The sequence below is a fragment of the Coenobita brevimanus genome, chromosome 86, assembly GCF_032717465.1.
Source record: "Coenobita brevimanus isolate Jiangsu-jjx chromosome 86, ASM3271746v2, whole genome shotgun sequence".
Lineage (NCBI taxonomy): Eukaryota > Metazoa > Arthropoda > Malacostraca > Decapoda > Coenobitidae > Coenobita > Coenobita brevimanus.
The window spans coordinates 29,987,545-30,003,261 of record NC_137039.1 but is presented as its reverse complement, the minus strand read 5'-3'; the positions used below and the strand labels follow the sequence as shown (position 1 = coordinate 30,003,261).

The following is a 15,717-nucleotide window of genomic DNA, read 5'->3' as shown; positions in this document are numbered from 1 at the left end:
CATCATGTCTACACAATGCCCATCTGTCTCTCCTTCTACTGGTGAGAAGAGGAGGAAGGTAATTACTCTTGAGATGAAACTCAAGATAATTGTCCAGCACGAAGGTGGCAAGCCCACAGGGTCCTAGTCGTTTCAGCCATAAGTCTTTTAGTCTGTAACGTCCAAACTGGCAAATGGCCAAACTGCCTAACGACCTAAACAATATAACATAAACTATTTGGACGTTACGGCCTAAATGACTTACGGCTGAAATGACCAGGACCAAGCCCATAACAGCCATCACACCACACTTAAACCTGGACTTTCGCAATCAATGATCTCAGTACAGTATTCAATAAATTACATGAGACATTCAACACTTCATTATCAAAATGGCTTTGTGTTAATCATTTTCCCCAACTGTAGACTAAACCATGTATTCCAAGCACGTTTAAGGTAGGCTTGGCTAAGCTATGATGGTCAGTTGTTTGGTAGTATAAATCCGTCAACTGCGGCATTAGGTTTTGTGGTCGATCCCCCCATGCGAAATAAAAAAAAAAAAAAAAAAAAGCAATTTTTTTTCCTCAAAAATAATTTTTGCTCTTAGAGGCTAAATGCAAAAGTGCATGGGAAAGAACAGGAAAACCAAATATGAGTTCATTATTTACCTTAGTTTGGCTGTGGTGCACTATTTATGGATGTTTGGGTGAAAAATGAAGTGTCTTAAAAAAAAAAAAAAAGCTTGATCATATGATGTATGTAGCAGTCACATGCTATTCTTCATATGATGTACATAGCAGCTATCAGGTTAAATGAATTTTTGACTTTAGAAACAATTCCACTTACGATCAGTTTCTTGGAACGTAACCTGATCTTAAGTGGGGGACCACCTGTACAGTACTCCAATGTACATAAGCACTAAAGAGTACCGGCATATATGAAAGAATACTTTTATATTCCTAAACCATCTACTCATCCATTATCCTGACTCTTCATCCACTCTAAATTGAGGTGATGGGTCTAGAAATGAAGAGAGAAAATGTACAGTACAGTGGAAAAGACATTAAGAGCATGTCCAGTGAAATGAGCCATTCAATCATCCATATAATATTCAAACTCCTAGAAACCTGGTTCCATATCATGGACCTCATTATCTGCACTTGAGTCTTTGCTATTAAAAAAACAAGAAAATTATAAAAAAAAAGTCATCAGGTAGGTTGAAGGGGTTAACCTGGTGGCAGAATCCAGTTTACCTGTTGAGTACCGTTGCTCTTGGGAAAGGTGGGACCTGACCTTGAAGTCCCAGCTTGGCATGCAGCTCAGATATGGCCCGGTGTAAACGCCGCACCTCTGAGTACCGACGCCACACACAAACTGATGTTGATGCCTCAGGGCTGCTGCGTGGGAACACCTGTAACATGCAGTATTACTACAGTTGGCCTGTTTTCACCTAACAGAACTGGGCCATTACCAAACTTGATAACTAATTTGACTGAATTAAATTTACTGAGTACCAGTATTAAGGGGCAGGAATGAAATTTCTTGGTTATTAACCCGCCGCGTCCCAACGATGTATGGATATGTCACCACGTTTTGTCACGGTGACACCCGACGATGTATCCATACGTTATGCAATTGCGAGGTCCATCATTTGCACATTTTTCAAGTTTCACGGGTGATTTTTGGTAGGCATATGTGGGAGACCTTCCTCTACCCAACGCCAGGCGGGGATAATGCCCGGACCCACCTGACCCCCCCTCCCCCCCTGCAGCAATTTTCTCGGCAACTCACCTGTAAGCAGTGACTTGGCCAGTAAAGACATGTCGCACCATGGTCTCTCCAATGACAAAATTCAAGGCGAAAGTGATTCCTGAGGTGGAGGACAAAGGAAGAAATAAGCCAGAGAAAGAAGGTGCCATATGTTGATGTTTTTGGTGAGTGAACAACGCTTATATTGCCTATATTATTGTCTGAAAACCAATATACTCTTGTACTACATATAAATTCGTACCAAATAAATATCTAACCAGGTATGAATGGTTTGAAATAGCTACCCCTCTCACTGAAAAAGTTTTCTCTCGAGCCTGGCCTGAGAGAACACGGTAACAAGGTAAAGGTACTCTTACTTCTACCATATTTCTAACTCAACTGAGCAGTTTCTCTCTGAATTTTCAATGGTTCTCATAAAAAGCAGAGGTTTTAGCCTCCCCTAAAAAAAAACTTTTCTAAAATCTGTCGGGATTGGGGTGGGTCAGTGGCGAAAAATTTGCCGGGACGTGGTGGGTTAAACAAACTGCACTTCTCATTTCACTACACTTGGCCATCAACTAAGCTGAAAGGGGTCAGGGACCTTCATCAGGTTAAAACAAGCACACTACAGGAAGAGTCCTTTAATCCGACCACCAATAATCCAATTATCCCAATGCAGGTGCTCCAAATTTTTCAAGCCAGCTTTATCTATAGGTTTATCTGAATTAGACTTGGATTTATCAAGCTTGGATTTGCTCTTGGACTTGGATGTACCTGCCTGCAACTATTCAGCTACACTTCTATGCATTTCCAGCGAGTAAAACAATAATCCATATCATTTTACCATAAGTGTTTATTTATTGATCATCTATATACAGTACAGTATTTCTAATGTGTTCAGAGGTCCCTCCCAATAGTTCGAAAAACCAATACAGTGTAGTTCAAAAGACTCCCAGTCCCCTGCCATTCAGATTATAGGACTTTTACTGTATATCTGTTGGTGATGTTACCTCACTTCGCAATGTTGGCTTTTTTGTATGCCTGTTAAGTGATGTCGCTTTTTTTCTTTAATTCACATTACCTATGGCATTGTTCTACTGAAATATATTAAACAGGATACTTTGCACATTCGCATATACTTACATACTATATAACATTGTTTTTTCTGAATATAGTAAAAAAAAAGTGTTTAGAAAATAATGGCCATCTACTGATATTCTTCTTCAACTATGACCCCTGACTCAACTGAAGGTAAAGCTGATGCTCCCATGGATGTTTTGTTGATGTTATGTGACTTGTCTGTTTGTGCAGTACAGAATTATGGACTGATGAACAACACATCATTAACCCACAGGGCCCAAGGATGTCTTTTTAATTTTCTCCATGCAATCTCCTGATGACTTTTTTCAGTTTAGCATAAACTTTCAAAACCAGAAAGGTTAGAGACAGCACTCCTTCAATTAAAAAACTCTTTTGTAACTTGAATAAAACTATCTGGTAGCTGCAAGAACAAACTCAAATATGTCACATGGATTCAAAGGATTTCTGGGCAAGTGCAGTGTGGTGTGAAATGTGATATCAACCACATCATTATTACAGTATGACATCTATCTCATTTAATACTTACTCCTTTCTGCATGCCAGTTTTTAAGATGAAGGCATTTTAAGAAATAATAATACAGTGTAATTTGATTCAAGGATATTAAAATGAGAGTAAAGAGGACTGTTTTGAGATTGTAGTTTCCATAGACACCGGTAATGAACTACAAAATGTTTATGAATATGTCAAGAAGATGGACCAGGGAAGTTGGGTGAGGTGTGTAGGAGTAGCTACTGTATTGAGATGCCAAGCCATAGACAGAAAGGCAGCTCGAGACAGACATGGAACAAAGTGGTGTGTGCTGACCTCACATCTAAAGATAATTTAGACAGCTGGCACAGAACACGGCAAGGTGGAGGAGTGCTACCAGGCCAAACCAACTGATCCATATCACAGTAGTTTACAATGAAACAAGCTATAATGCCAAAACATACCGTATGAATACTGTAATGTTATTTTATAGTTCATGTAGGGAGACCTTATTAGTGTCTGGGAATGACAGTCTCTGTTGGATGCATACCAGTACACCAAGCCCTTCTTTTTGCTGGTTGTGTCTAATATGGACATTGTTACTCCTCACCCTGACCTAAGGTGAGAAAGGAGGTTTGGATGATGATGATAATGATGATGAGGAGGATGTCTAAAATCATCATAACTTTATTTTTTTTACAACTGGTACTGTAAACTGGGTATAACCTGCAAATCAGCTTGACAGGTACCAATGGGACTTAAGAGGCAGTTATCATTATCTTACTGTAGACTTTATATTTTTTAAGTAAAAAAAAAAAAAAAAAAAAAAAAAAAAAATCAATGAGGATTTTCTATGCCTTGGAAGCATTCATGAAGGATGCAGTACATCCCATACAAAATGTCAAAGAGGTTAATACCAAAAGACATTCATTTAGATACTTCAACTGATTAAACAGCTTACATGCAAGTGTGCTAACAGTACGGTATGTATATCTTCACCACTTCCTGCCCGACTGAAGAGGCTAAACTCCATAAAAAGAAGACAAACTTGGAGTTTTATGCCAAACTCCATAAGAAGAAAGTGAAATGAGTTTCAAGGTCATGGTTATAAGTTAAGTACCGGTACTTAGCCTAACCTTACCTGTTGCTGAGAAAAAAAAAAAAAAAAAAAAAAAAGGATTGAAAGAAATAAGGGAACTATATAGACTGTTTCCTTTCATATGGTTACATACTCTTGTACCAGAGATTATCAGTTTATACTTCTGGGCCAAAGAGGTAATGTAGCCTAAACTTATCTCCTCCATAAATACTGATTTCCCAGTGCAAGTAAGACTGTGCATCCAAAATGGGTCATGCATGTAAAATACATAACAGACGGGCAAAATATATTCAAAGCAACTTCGTGATTCGGGAAGTGACCCAAATATCTCGGTTATCCTATAAGGTGAAGGACGATGTCACTTTCATATTCTTAGCAAAGTTTACTAAATTCCTATTTAATACGTCCAACAAAATTTTATTGCTCTAAAGTTTTTCTTAGACATAAGGGAAGTCTACACTTACAGTAGATTTCACTTGATATACAGTGTAGCCTTTGGGGTGCCGTTTTGTTTCATTAACCTCAAAAATCCTGACCCACTGATGTGTTTTGGCGGCCATGTTTGTTTACACCCAAGGGGAAACGGTATTAAATATTTAAATATAACCCGCAGTGGCCTGTATTTTTATTAAAAGTAACGTATTATTCAGTTGCATGAGTGTGTTAATCAATTATATTCTTGAGTTTACTTGTAGCATTGACTTAAATTTCTCATTTATGAGAAAATAATCCTGGCTATATACTCATTACTAGAAACTAATATCACTTGGCATGAATAAAATAATTGCTTAAATATAACTCTATCATTAGAGTTCGTCCCAATCTAAAGTCCTGGAAGGAACAGAAGACGATCTGACGAACTCAATAGAGATGAAGAAGAAGGTAAGATTTTAGGAGACAAGTGCCGGTGCTATGGTTATGGTAGTTCAGTAGTCTAATAAAATACTGTCAGATAAAGTAGCTTGAGTAGAGTTACCACACTGTGTTGTACTGAGAAGTGCGATGTGAATAATGTTTATACTGTACTAATATAATCTATATTGCAGTGCATCATCCATCATGACAGCTCCACGACCACTGGTTTTTGTCACTGGGAATGCTAAGAAACTGGAGGAAGTCAGGGCAATACTCGGCAACTCCTTCCCATTCAAGTAATACACACTACAGCACGTATATTGTAACATAACTATTCCCAAACCCTTTACAGCTCAGTTGGTATTTAGGTTAGGGTTGCCATACGTCCTGATTTTCCCGGACATGCCCTGCATTTAGGTGTCAAAATTATTGTTCGGGAGAAATTTTAAAATTTCTCTACGGTAGAAGTTCAGAATTTCTGCTTCCGTCACTTTTTCTCGAAAAATTTAATATACTACAGGTATTAAAATCTGTAATGATGAGAGAGGGAGAGAGAGAGAGTGACTTTCGTTGTTTTTGTCAGCTGGTAAGTGCTGCCAACTTGGTTGGTTTAGTGCTAGCAGCTAGCAAAAATGCCCTGCCTTTTCCTCTTGTTCAACCACGAGATTTTTTTTTCTTCCCATAGTGCTGTTATAGCCATAAAAGAAATGGTAACTGGATGCAGTTATTGGCTTAGTTTTCATATTTGCTCTGTAGCATTTGTTATTCTTGTGATCTTATCATACATCTAAGGCGTTGTTGCATTTTACAGTCATAATCTTGCCAGGCTCTGTAGCATTTGTTATTCTTGTGATCTTATCATACATCTAAGGCGTTGTTGCATTTTACAGTCATAATCTTGCCAGTTTGTACTTTGCCCAATTTGCATTATATTGTAAAAAAGATTCAAGAAGGAGCTCCAGTCGGATTGAGTTTGTGCAGGTTTATATCCAAGGAATGATTGGGGTTTATTGCTCACATATTGCCACTCAAGGATGAATGAGGCTGGTCACTCTCATCTTAAATGTCAGGATGATGGATGGATGTAGTACAGCACAGTAGCATTGATATATACAGTATATATATAAGGGTAAGGGTTTCATATCGCCAAAAGCCCAAAGTTTGTGTTGAGGGGTGCATGGCTTTCAGTGGAGGCGTCCGGTATTTGGACTGTTCAGGTATGGCAACCCTAATTTAGGTGCAGTTAGATGGGAGATCTGATATTCTATCAACATGGAAGTTAAAGTTGCATTTTTGTGGGGGAATTTTAGACCAGTCAAAACCAGTCACAGTTTTCTGGACCTACTTGATGCTCGCGAGAATGGATTAGAATCCAGTTCCATCCTTACTGTGCTCCTAGTGACTGGAGAAGGGAGTGGGCATAGTCATGACCGAATCAGGTGAGTTATAGAGAGAGAATAAAATGGTAATAAATCATTCTGGCTATAAATATCATTACTAGTGTACACAGTAGCTGTTTGTACATCGTAGAAAATATGACAGCTTCTTAGTGTGTTTCTCTGAGAATCATGATAATGAGCTCTCATAACACCATATAGTGAAATAAATGTTCAGCTTACCCTTTCATTTAAAAGAGAACTAATAACCAGAGGCAAAGGATGCAATACTCATCCTTAAGGAATTATTACTGGGAAATAGTCATAAATGCCATCATTACCTTATGATAATCCACTGAGACATGGAATTTAAATTTCTCTCCAGACATTATAATCTTCCTACTTCAGTCATAACTGATCATCTTTTTCAATTCAGGTTTAACCAAATGCCAGCCTATTTTTAATGCAGTTGTCACTTCACTACGGGCAGTTTCCCGGAAGTTGCTTGTTTTCAAACCTTAATATCTTGGAAAGTATAGCACTTAAGGAAACAGATTAAAGGCCATACTACTCACCAACTCTTCCTCTTGGGAATGAAAGTATTTGCAGATCTGTAGGTCGTTGAGTTGATGAGTAATGACATGAGGAAGAGAACTATAGTAATTTTCAGCATGAGCACAGGACGTGTTCTTGTGTCTGCCTGCGGCAGCGACTATGGCTTTGCTGTCAGTGTGATTAATTCTCCTCTACTAGATAAACTAGATGCTGTTGCATCCAAGGCATGGCTTATGGCACTATCATTGACCCCTTTTCTAGTATCCTTGGAAAGAGCCTTGGCAGGGGTGAGTGATGCAATTGGCTACATGTGGCATGGACGGACTCAGAGAAATAGGAACCTGGAGACATTGTTGTACACCTGGCAAAAGCACGGTACAGACTGACTAGCATGTGTGCTATGGGGGGACTCCCTCCCAACCCTTTGGTGGTGAGATGAAATGGCGGCCAGCTCAAATGGTGACTGGAAGACGCTTGCGTGTATAGCCGCTACCCGGCGGCCATGTAGCACCCTGATTGTGACGTGTATAGACATTACTTAGCGGTTAGGGGTTAAACAAGTATTCATTTCAAGTAGCAACATTTATATCACCGTCCTAAGTCACTGTTGACCGTAATGTGTGTAAAGTTCTATTTGTAAAATAATATTTAACTTTTACTTCTGTTGGTCATCTTTGCCGTATCGGCTGTTTACCCTGGACAGGGAATGCCCCTTCATGTCCTTGATGTCCAGTGCTACTGCGCATCCTTTATGCACAGGACTGGGTAAACAGGACCAGCCTTGACCGATCTGCTTTTTCTGAAACACTCTCGCCAGAACAGCCACAGGACTAGTCTTGACCGGTCTGAAAGCCTCATGAAAATGCGGCTTATGTTAGGTTGATTATGATATGTTAGGTTTGATGGTTACATTAGCTTAGCTGATTTTAATGCAGAAGTGATATATGCTGAGGAAGGAGCTGAAGAAACCCTTCATCATTTAGTGCAATAATCACTAAACAAAGCATTTGTGACAAATATTTCAGAGGAGACCCCCCCCACCCACATAATCTGGTCAGTCATCATCAGCATATCATCCCAATAATGTAAAAAAAAAAAAAAAAAAAAGAATGGACAGTTGGGTTCAGGGGTTCAGAGGCTGGATTGACCTACCATTGTAGGATAATATTTGACATATAGAAGTTCCTTGTTAAAAGTACCTTTTTATTGGGGGGGGGGGTGATATTAATGAGTCTTTGTCCTTGGTCAATACAGATGGTATTGCATACATTGTGTTTGCTGTTGGTGTTATTCATATTCCCCTGTCTGATTGTTTACATTGGGGCTGGACTGGCGGGGGCAGTCGTTTTATATCAATGTGCGTTATCTTTGCCATAATTAGGTTAGGACAGACAAGTTATATTATGTTACTTATAGTATGTAGTGAGGAAATAGTGTATTTTCTTACTGTTGAGTGATTGTGTATGGTTATAATGCTTAAACTCCTTTCTGCAAATGACTTGTCAGGGATACCGTTTTGTATTGTAGCTAGGAAGTTTGTGTCTTGCTTTCAGACTGTATTCGAGAATTAAGTTGCGTAAAGCTTGGGCAGTAGCCAAGCATTTCATTGTCACAACAGGGGGGACATCCTTTTTTGCTGTTAGGTCATAATTAAATTAAAAGAGTACTGTCTGTTGGGGTTTCACTACTGCCTGTAAAGCTAATTTGTTAGTTTCCTCCAGTTTACAGTATAAATGAGTGTATGTGAGTGTGATGGAGAGGGAGACTGAGTATGAGATGGAGGGATGGGATGTAGAGGTACAGTACTGTATATGAATGAAGTTGGTGTGAGTTGGAGGTAGGGCAGCCTGATGTTGGAGGACAGGACTGACATGGTGATATTTTATGAACACTTTCTCCAAGATTAAGGCATTTGGAAGTAGACTAATAAATGGAACTGTATGTAAATGGATGTGATATTTTACAAGTCATCCCTTATGTATAACAAAGATTTATTGCATTTTTCCTTTGAATAGAATTGTGAGCCAGAAGATTGACCTACCAGAGTACCAGGGTGAGGCAGACGAAATAAGCCGTCGTAAGTGTGAGGCAGCTGCAGAGCTGGTGAAGGGACCCGTTATTGTGGAGGATACATCACTGTGCTTCAGTGCCCTGGGGGGACTGCCGGGTGAGGGACAGAGGGAGGGAAATGCAAGGATGTAGGGATGGAGTGAGGGAAGCAGGTGGCAGGAGGGACAGAGGGAGGAAGGAAAAGAAGCTGATAGAGGGAGCAAGGGAGGGGAGGAGGCTGGTGGATGGAGGAGGGGAGGGAGTAGAGATGGAGGCTGGAGAAAAGACCTTTTTTTTTTTTCTTTTTTTCTTTTTTTTTTTTAGGGATGCATTATTATGCTCCACTGCTCATAAGGGACTGCTGGGTTGGGGAGGAAAGCTGGTTCATTCAAGAAACAGGGAGAGATGGAGGCTGGTGGACAGAGGGAGAGAGGTAGGTGGATAGAGGATGGGAGACCGATGAAGGGAGAGAGGCAGATGCATGGAGAGGGGGAGATTGGTGGATGGAGGGACAGAGGGAGGTTGGTGGATGAAGGGAGAGAGAAAGGTTGGTGGAAAGGGGGAGAAAGGGAGGCAGCTAGACAGAGGAAGGGAAGGGGGGAAGGAAACTAGTAGATAGAGGGAGGAAAGGAGGTTGGTGAACGGGGCCATTATTGTGTAGGACGCTTCACTGTGTGGTTCACTGCTGTCAGGGAAGACTGTTGGGTGACAGAGAGAGGGAGGGAGGGTGGTGAAGGGTATGTAAGTGCTTTTGTAGTGACTGAATTGATTAAAATATAAAGTTTGGCCCAGGCTGTAACTTTACATTTATCAGTCTTTAACACTGTATGCATACAATAATCTGTCCATTCTACAGGTCCATACATCAAGTGGTTTTTAGACAAACTGCAGCCAGCTGGTCTTTATAAGCTTCTTGCTGGATTTGAAGATAAGGTAAGGCTTGGTAAACAAATTTTTTTTTTTTAAAGACCACATTTTACATTTACTGAGTACGTTATTGAATTTACACCTACCGGTGCCTAGTTAACAATGCATGTCAGTAAGATGTTACTACAGTAAACACTCAATTATCTGTCGTCGCAATATCTTGGCCCTATCAAAGCAATATCCGGCACTGAAACAGGACATAGTTGGCGGTTTTATGCAATGTCTGGCGTTGAGGTGTATCAACCGGGTCGTTACTGGTAGCCAACCAGTGCTGTATTACTGTATTGTAGGTGGGGGTGCTTACCATCCACTCACTCGATGTAAGGCTGCTCTCGGTTGTCTGCCCTTTCCTCTCCTCCATCCTTTCCTTCCTTCCTCTTCTGTCTTTCTGTACTTCATTCTGCCTTACATCCTTCTGCCTGCAGATGACTTTACACTCCCTCTACTGTCTTTCTTTCCTTCATTCTTTCCTCTTCTTCTGCCTATGGGTGACTCTGCACTGAGTGACAAGCCAAATGGTTTCCTATATACCAGGCAACCGTTTACTGTGCTGGGTGGTAATCATATAACCAAATTATGGCACCTGGTGGTTTGGTGGGTAATTGCAGCGCTCCAATCGGATTGAGCCGGTGAAGGTTTAGATCCAAGGGATGGTTGGGGTTATTGCTCACTTAATGCCACTCAGGGAAGAGTGAGGTTGGTCACTCTCATCTTAAATGTCAGGACTTGCATGCCTAGCCCCGGGCTTCTGCACTCCTCATGGGGCAAGGTAGGATTGGATGATGGATGGATCGATCATTGAATTGTATTTTATGCTTATTTTTCATCTTTTTTTCATGGGAAAGTTTTTAGGATAGAGGTTCGCGACGGATAGTAACGCATTATCCAGCTTGACACCGAATATTGAGTTGATGGGGGGGTACTATGCAATGTCGGACATTGTGCTTTAACTGGCCTCGGGTTTGGATGAATTATGCCTGATAATTGAGTTTACTGTACATACTTGAAATATATACCATGGGGATAATTTGTACCATGTAGTACTTGATTTTTAAGTGCATCTCACATTACAATATGAAATCTGCATGTGTCATTAACCATGTACAGTACTTGCAGGGAGTTCCTACCAAATACAGTTCCATAACAGTAGTCAGTATAAAATCTTGTGTCTAGTTTGATTATTGTGATGACCCCAGGCTGGCATAACTGAACTGTCTGAAAAAGTTAAAGTCAAAATAAAGTAATCTTTTCCCTGTTGGGAGACCACCTCTTATGAATTAAATAAGCTGCCAGTAACTAGAATAAACTTCTAGGGTGCATCCATTGCTAAGAAAAGTATCAGGCTATGAATGACTCCAATTACATCATTTGTTCTAGTTCTTGGTCATAGGTAAGACATAATATTTCTGCTTAGGACTAATTCTCCTTATAAGGGTAGGTATATATACAGTACTTCATAAAGCTGGCTTTGATGAGAGAAGCTTTGGCTGAGCAAAACATTTCCCTTTTTAATAAAGTTGTGGCCAGGGTTGATGGCTTGCCATAAAATGTCCTCCAGCTATATGAAATCAAGTAGCAGCCATAGACTAATACACATGACTGAACAAACCTTGTCAGTCTTTGTAACTGTCTTTCCACCTTCAGTCTGCAGAGGCTGTGTGCACTTTTGGCTTCTCCACGGGTGATCCTAAAGATGAGGTGTTGCTTTTTCATGGCCGGACACAGGGTACCATCGTTGAGCCAAGAGGGGACAATAACTTTGGCTGGGATCCGTGTTTCTTGCCTAAGGGTAGGTTGCTCTCAGAGTCTCCTGAGTACATTATTTTAATTTTATTTTTTATGCTACCAGAGTATCTTGTTCTGTTTTAGGGCACATCTCTTGTACAGAAAGAGTTAATGAAGGCTCTGACCTCTCTAGTTCAAAAAGTCTTTTCAGCAGAATATTATATGAAAATTGCAAGAATGAAATATTAAAATGTCATCACAGTCAAGAGATTATTGTTTTTCTGGTCCCAGGCTCATCTGACAGGACCTCAGTGGACTGCAGGCTGAGGTTGCTCTTCTGTAGTCCACCATCCTCCTTTTGGAGGAAAGCAGGGAGTTGGGGAACAATTGTATAATAGGTTATACATGTTGGTACCAATTTGTGAGGGTGTCTCTCCAGCACCAGTAAAGGGGGTTTTTATAAGCAAATAACAGATATTGCTTATATTTCTCAGGTTACAATAAGACCTACGCTGAACTCGACAGCAGTGTGAAGAATGGCATTTCCCACCGGTTCAAAGCTGTCGATGCCCTTAGGGAGTACTTCACTGATGAGGAAGGCCGGACGTTGTTATCAGAGAAACTTAAGGTTGAAGAAAGTCAAAAGAATAATTTGTGAGAAACCTACATTGTTCATATGTAAGATCTGTAAATCATTTCATTCAGTTTTACATTACTTTTCATTATGTACCACAGTTTGTGAGACAACTTAACTAGTTAATAGGTATGAATTGTATGCCATCTTAGTATTACAAAGTTGTAGATGATAGAAAACATGTTAGAAATGGAATAAAATCTGACTCATATCGTAGTCATATACTATAAGTTAAATTCTGGTAGGGGGTGCTCATCATGCACTCACTCGATGTAGCGCTGCTCTTGGGTGCCTGGCCTTTCCTTTCTTCCTTCCTTTTCTGTCTTTCTTTCCTTCATTCTTTCCTCTTCCTTCTGTCTACGGGTGACTTTACACTGAGTGACAAGCCAAATGGTTTCCTGTACACCAGGAAGCCATTTACTATGCTGGGTGGTAAGTGTCAACCATATAACCAAATTATGGCACTTGGTGGTTTAGTGGGCAATTAAGGTACTCCAATCAGATTGAGCCGGTGCAGGTTTATATTCAGTGGGTGGGAGGGGTTTATTGCTCACGTACTGCCACTCAAGGATGAGTGAGGTTGGTCACTCTCATCTTAAGTGTTAGGACCAAATTGTCTAGCCCCAGGCTCCTACTCTTCTCATGGGGGAATACTCGAGTAGATGATGATGATGACCTGAACTTTGTATCATGATGAGGGCATATTGTGCTGTGGAAGTTTTTTTTTTTTTTTTTTTTTTTTTTTTTTTTTTTAAATGCAGAATTGACATCAAGATTCCCAGTTCCTCATCCGTCTCACTCACCACAGTCCTCAAAAATCGGTCATGAATGCACAGTTGACATAGAGAATGATATTTGGACACAGATAAGTATCACTGGTGCCTCACAGTCTAGTGTTTAAATTGCCCTAATCATAGTGATGGCCCTGCATAGGTTTGATCCCCAAGAGGTGACTGCACATTTTTCAGTCATGTAATGTTACTAGGGGTAGTAGATTGGTCACATACCCTTAACTGCACTGGAGTAAAGTCAGGGCCGTGCACGGGCAAGGCTGAATGTCACTTGAGCCCTTGCCCCATTGCCCTGCCAATCATAAAATTCCTCTTAGACATACCGTAGTTGTCAGGTAGTTTGAGTAGTAACTGACAAGGGATGTGACACACACACACACACATTCTCTCTCTCTCTCTCTCTCTCTCTCTCAAGTAGAGCCCCTGACCCTGAAATGACCTTTGTGTCCTACTGACTATGGTAGCCTACCCTCAGGCCCCTGATCCTCAATGGTGATCAAATGGGATTGGCTGTTAGTACTTCAGTATTTTTAGATTATTGTCTCTGGTCATTTGTGTCTTAAATGCCTGGAATGACAAGCCTGCCTCTAGGCTCCTGTACTACTGATGGGGACAATACTGGGTTGGATGATGGATGGATAAATGTGTGGATATCATCAGTGTTGGTTGCTTTGGATTCACAAATGTTCAAAGCCCACAGGCAGTGGAGAAGGAGAGGCAGTAGGCTTTCTGTTGCTGGTAGTACTTATATTAGGTACTCTTCTCTTGGACCAGTATTCTCATAGGTTAAGGAAGCTCCTCAACACCTCTTCTTAAATTATATATTTTGCTTACTACATGTTGCCATCCTTTTCTGTGTTACTTAAATCATTCTATCATTGCCATACTCTGCATGAATAACGTACAAAACACTATCAGCCAGCCATATCCAAAAATAAATTGCTAAGGAAGAGGTGTTTGGTAGCGTCCTTAACTACTGAAAATACAGGCCTTGGTTCAGTTGTTCATCTATCTGTGTACAATTATTTCATCACAGAATTAAATGTATCTGTAATTTTAGTATGGTCATCTGTAATTATACTTTGTTCACTTTTGACTTAAAATTTCCATCTTGAGTTGTTATAAGAGATTACTGTACTGATGTACTAGAATATGATGCCAGTTATGGAAAAGTGCTATGGAAAGTCTTGTAGAGACAAAGAACTGTTGTATTTTACTACTGAGCTATGGGAAACAGGCTGCAAGAGGAAAAAAATCTGCATTATGTTAAGTTGGATGAACCATAGCTACAATACTTTACCGGCAATATTATTTACTGTTTATGAAAAGCTACCAGTAATAGTAAAAATTATTGAAACATGCAAATACAGCACAGTTTATTTTATTCAGTGCACCTAAGATTTTAGGTGCAAAAATTTTATTTAAATGTAACAAACTAAAATTATATATTCTGAAAAAAAATATGCTGTATACATAGTAGTTAAGAAGTTTTAAAAATAACATAATTTACAGCACAATTAGCACCACAGCTATGTAAATAAGTGACTCAGTAAACTTACAGTACTGAAAATGGAAAATCTTAGTCATTTATAACTCCTTGAATCTGGGTGGGTCACTTACAACTCCTTGAATCTGTGTGGTTTAGTTTGTCTTGGTGCCACCAAATAAATTTATTCAGCTTGGAATGACCTCTCATGCTGAAGAGGTTTTGGTTATATCTAACCCCTCCAGATCAAAGAGTCTCACCTAGGTTGAATAAAATAATCAGGAAATAACAAGAATAAAACTTAAAAGCTCCAGGCTCAGTGGCTTAATATTTGCACACAATGAGCTGGACAAATGATGATAACATTGATAATGCCTTACTTTATCATCTACCTCTGGATCTTCAACAAATGGTCATCGTATTATGTACTGAATCTCATCTTAAATGTCAGAACTAACTTGCCTAGTCCTGGGCTCCTACACTCCTCATGGGGCAGCATAGGATTGGATGATGGATGGATGAAGTAATAATGATGACTACTGTACTGTATATGTTTTACAGTGTGCATCAGTTATCAAAACAGTTAAAAGAAACGTGTATGTACTGTACTGTATCAAACTGTGAAAGAATTATATTTTTTCAGTATTCCCAGTGGATAGATAGCCTTGCATGGGTTTAGTCCCCAGAAGGCTGCTGGGGGTTACTGATCAAATAAGCCATTGAGAAGGGTAGATTGGTCAAATACCCTTAAATGTGGTGGACAACATTGGTCTAGTCTCAGACCCCTACACCTCAAAGGAGGTAATATGGGATTGGATTTATTTTATTTTATTTTTATTTATTTTTTTACCTATTAACTGGCAAATGTAATACTGTAAATGGTATCTGAAATAATCACAAAACACACACACACACACACACA

The 15,717-nt window shown here is 39.8% G+C and overlaps 2 protein-coding genes across 2 annotated transcripts in view; one reads left to right on the top strand and one right to left on the bottom strand.

Moving 5' to 3' along the window:
- The window catches only part of LOC145410643 (uncharacterized), a 33,912-nt gene extending 28,955 nt beyond the window's left edge, over nucleotides 1–4,957 (bottom strand). The window contains exons 1-2 of the mRNA XM_080280757.1: nucleotides 4,862–4,957; nucleotides 1,233–1,390 (exon numbers count right to left, since the gene is read on the bottom strand). Of these exons, the coding sequence (XP_080136883.1) occupies nucleotides 1,233–1,390; nucleotides 4,862–4,957 (254 nt within the window). The remainder of the gene's footprint in view (nucleotides 1–1,232; nucleotides 1,391–4,861) is intronic.
- A 273-nt stretch (nucleotides 4,958–5,230) lies between these two features.
- LOC145410777 (inosine triphosphate pyrophosphatase) lies at nucleotides 5,231–12,756 on the top strand. The gene is made up of 6 exons (XM_080280878.1): nucleotides 5,231–5,279; nucleotides 5,444–5,548; nucleotides 9,199–9,350; nucleotides 10,089–10,165; nucleotides 11,804–11,948; nucleotides 12,379–12,756. The coding sequence occupies exons 2-6, from the start codon at nucleotides 5,457–5,459 to the stop codon at nucleotides 12,540–12,542; spliced, it is 630 nt and encodes a 209-aa protein (XP_080137004.1). The 5' UTR covers nucleotides 5,231–5,279; nucleotides 5,444–5,456; the 3' UTR covers nucleotides 12,543–12,756.
- The last annotated feature ends 2,961 nt before the right edge of the window (nucleotides 12,757–15,717 follow it).

What these genes read in the sequence shown, in the direction of transcription:
- LOC145410777 (XM_080280878.1), top strand. Translation starts at nt 5,457, where the DNA reads ATGACAGCTCCACGACCACTGGTTTTTGTCACTGGGAATGCTAAGAAA. An exon ending in TTGCTGGATTTGAAGATAAG is followed by an intron (nt 10,166 to 11,803) that starts GTAAGGCTTGGT and finishes TTCCACCTTCAG; the next exon opens with TCTGCAGAGGCTGTGTGCAC. An exon ending in TCCGTGTTTCTTGCCTAAGG is followed by an intron (nt 11,949 to 12,378) that starts GTAGGTTGCTCT and finishes TATATTTCTCAG; the next exon opens with GTTACAATAAGACCTACGCT.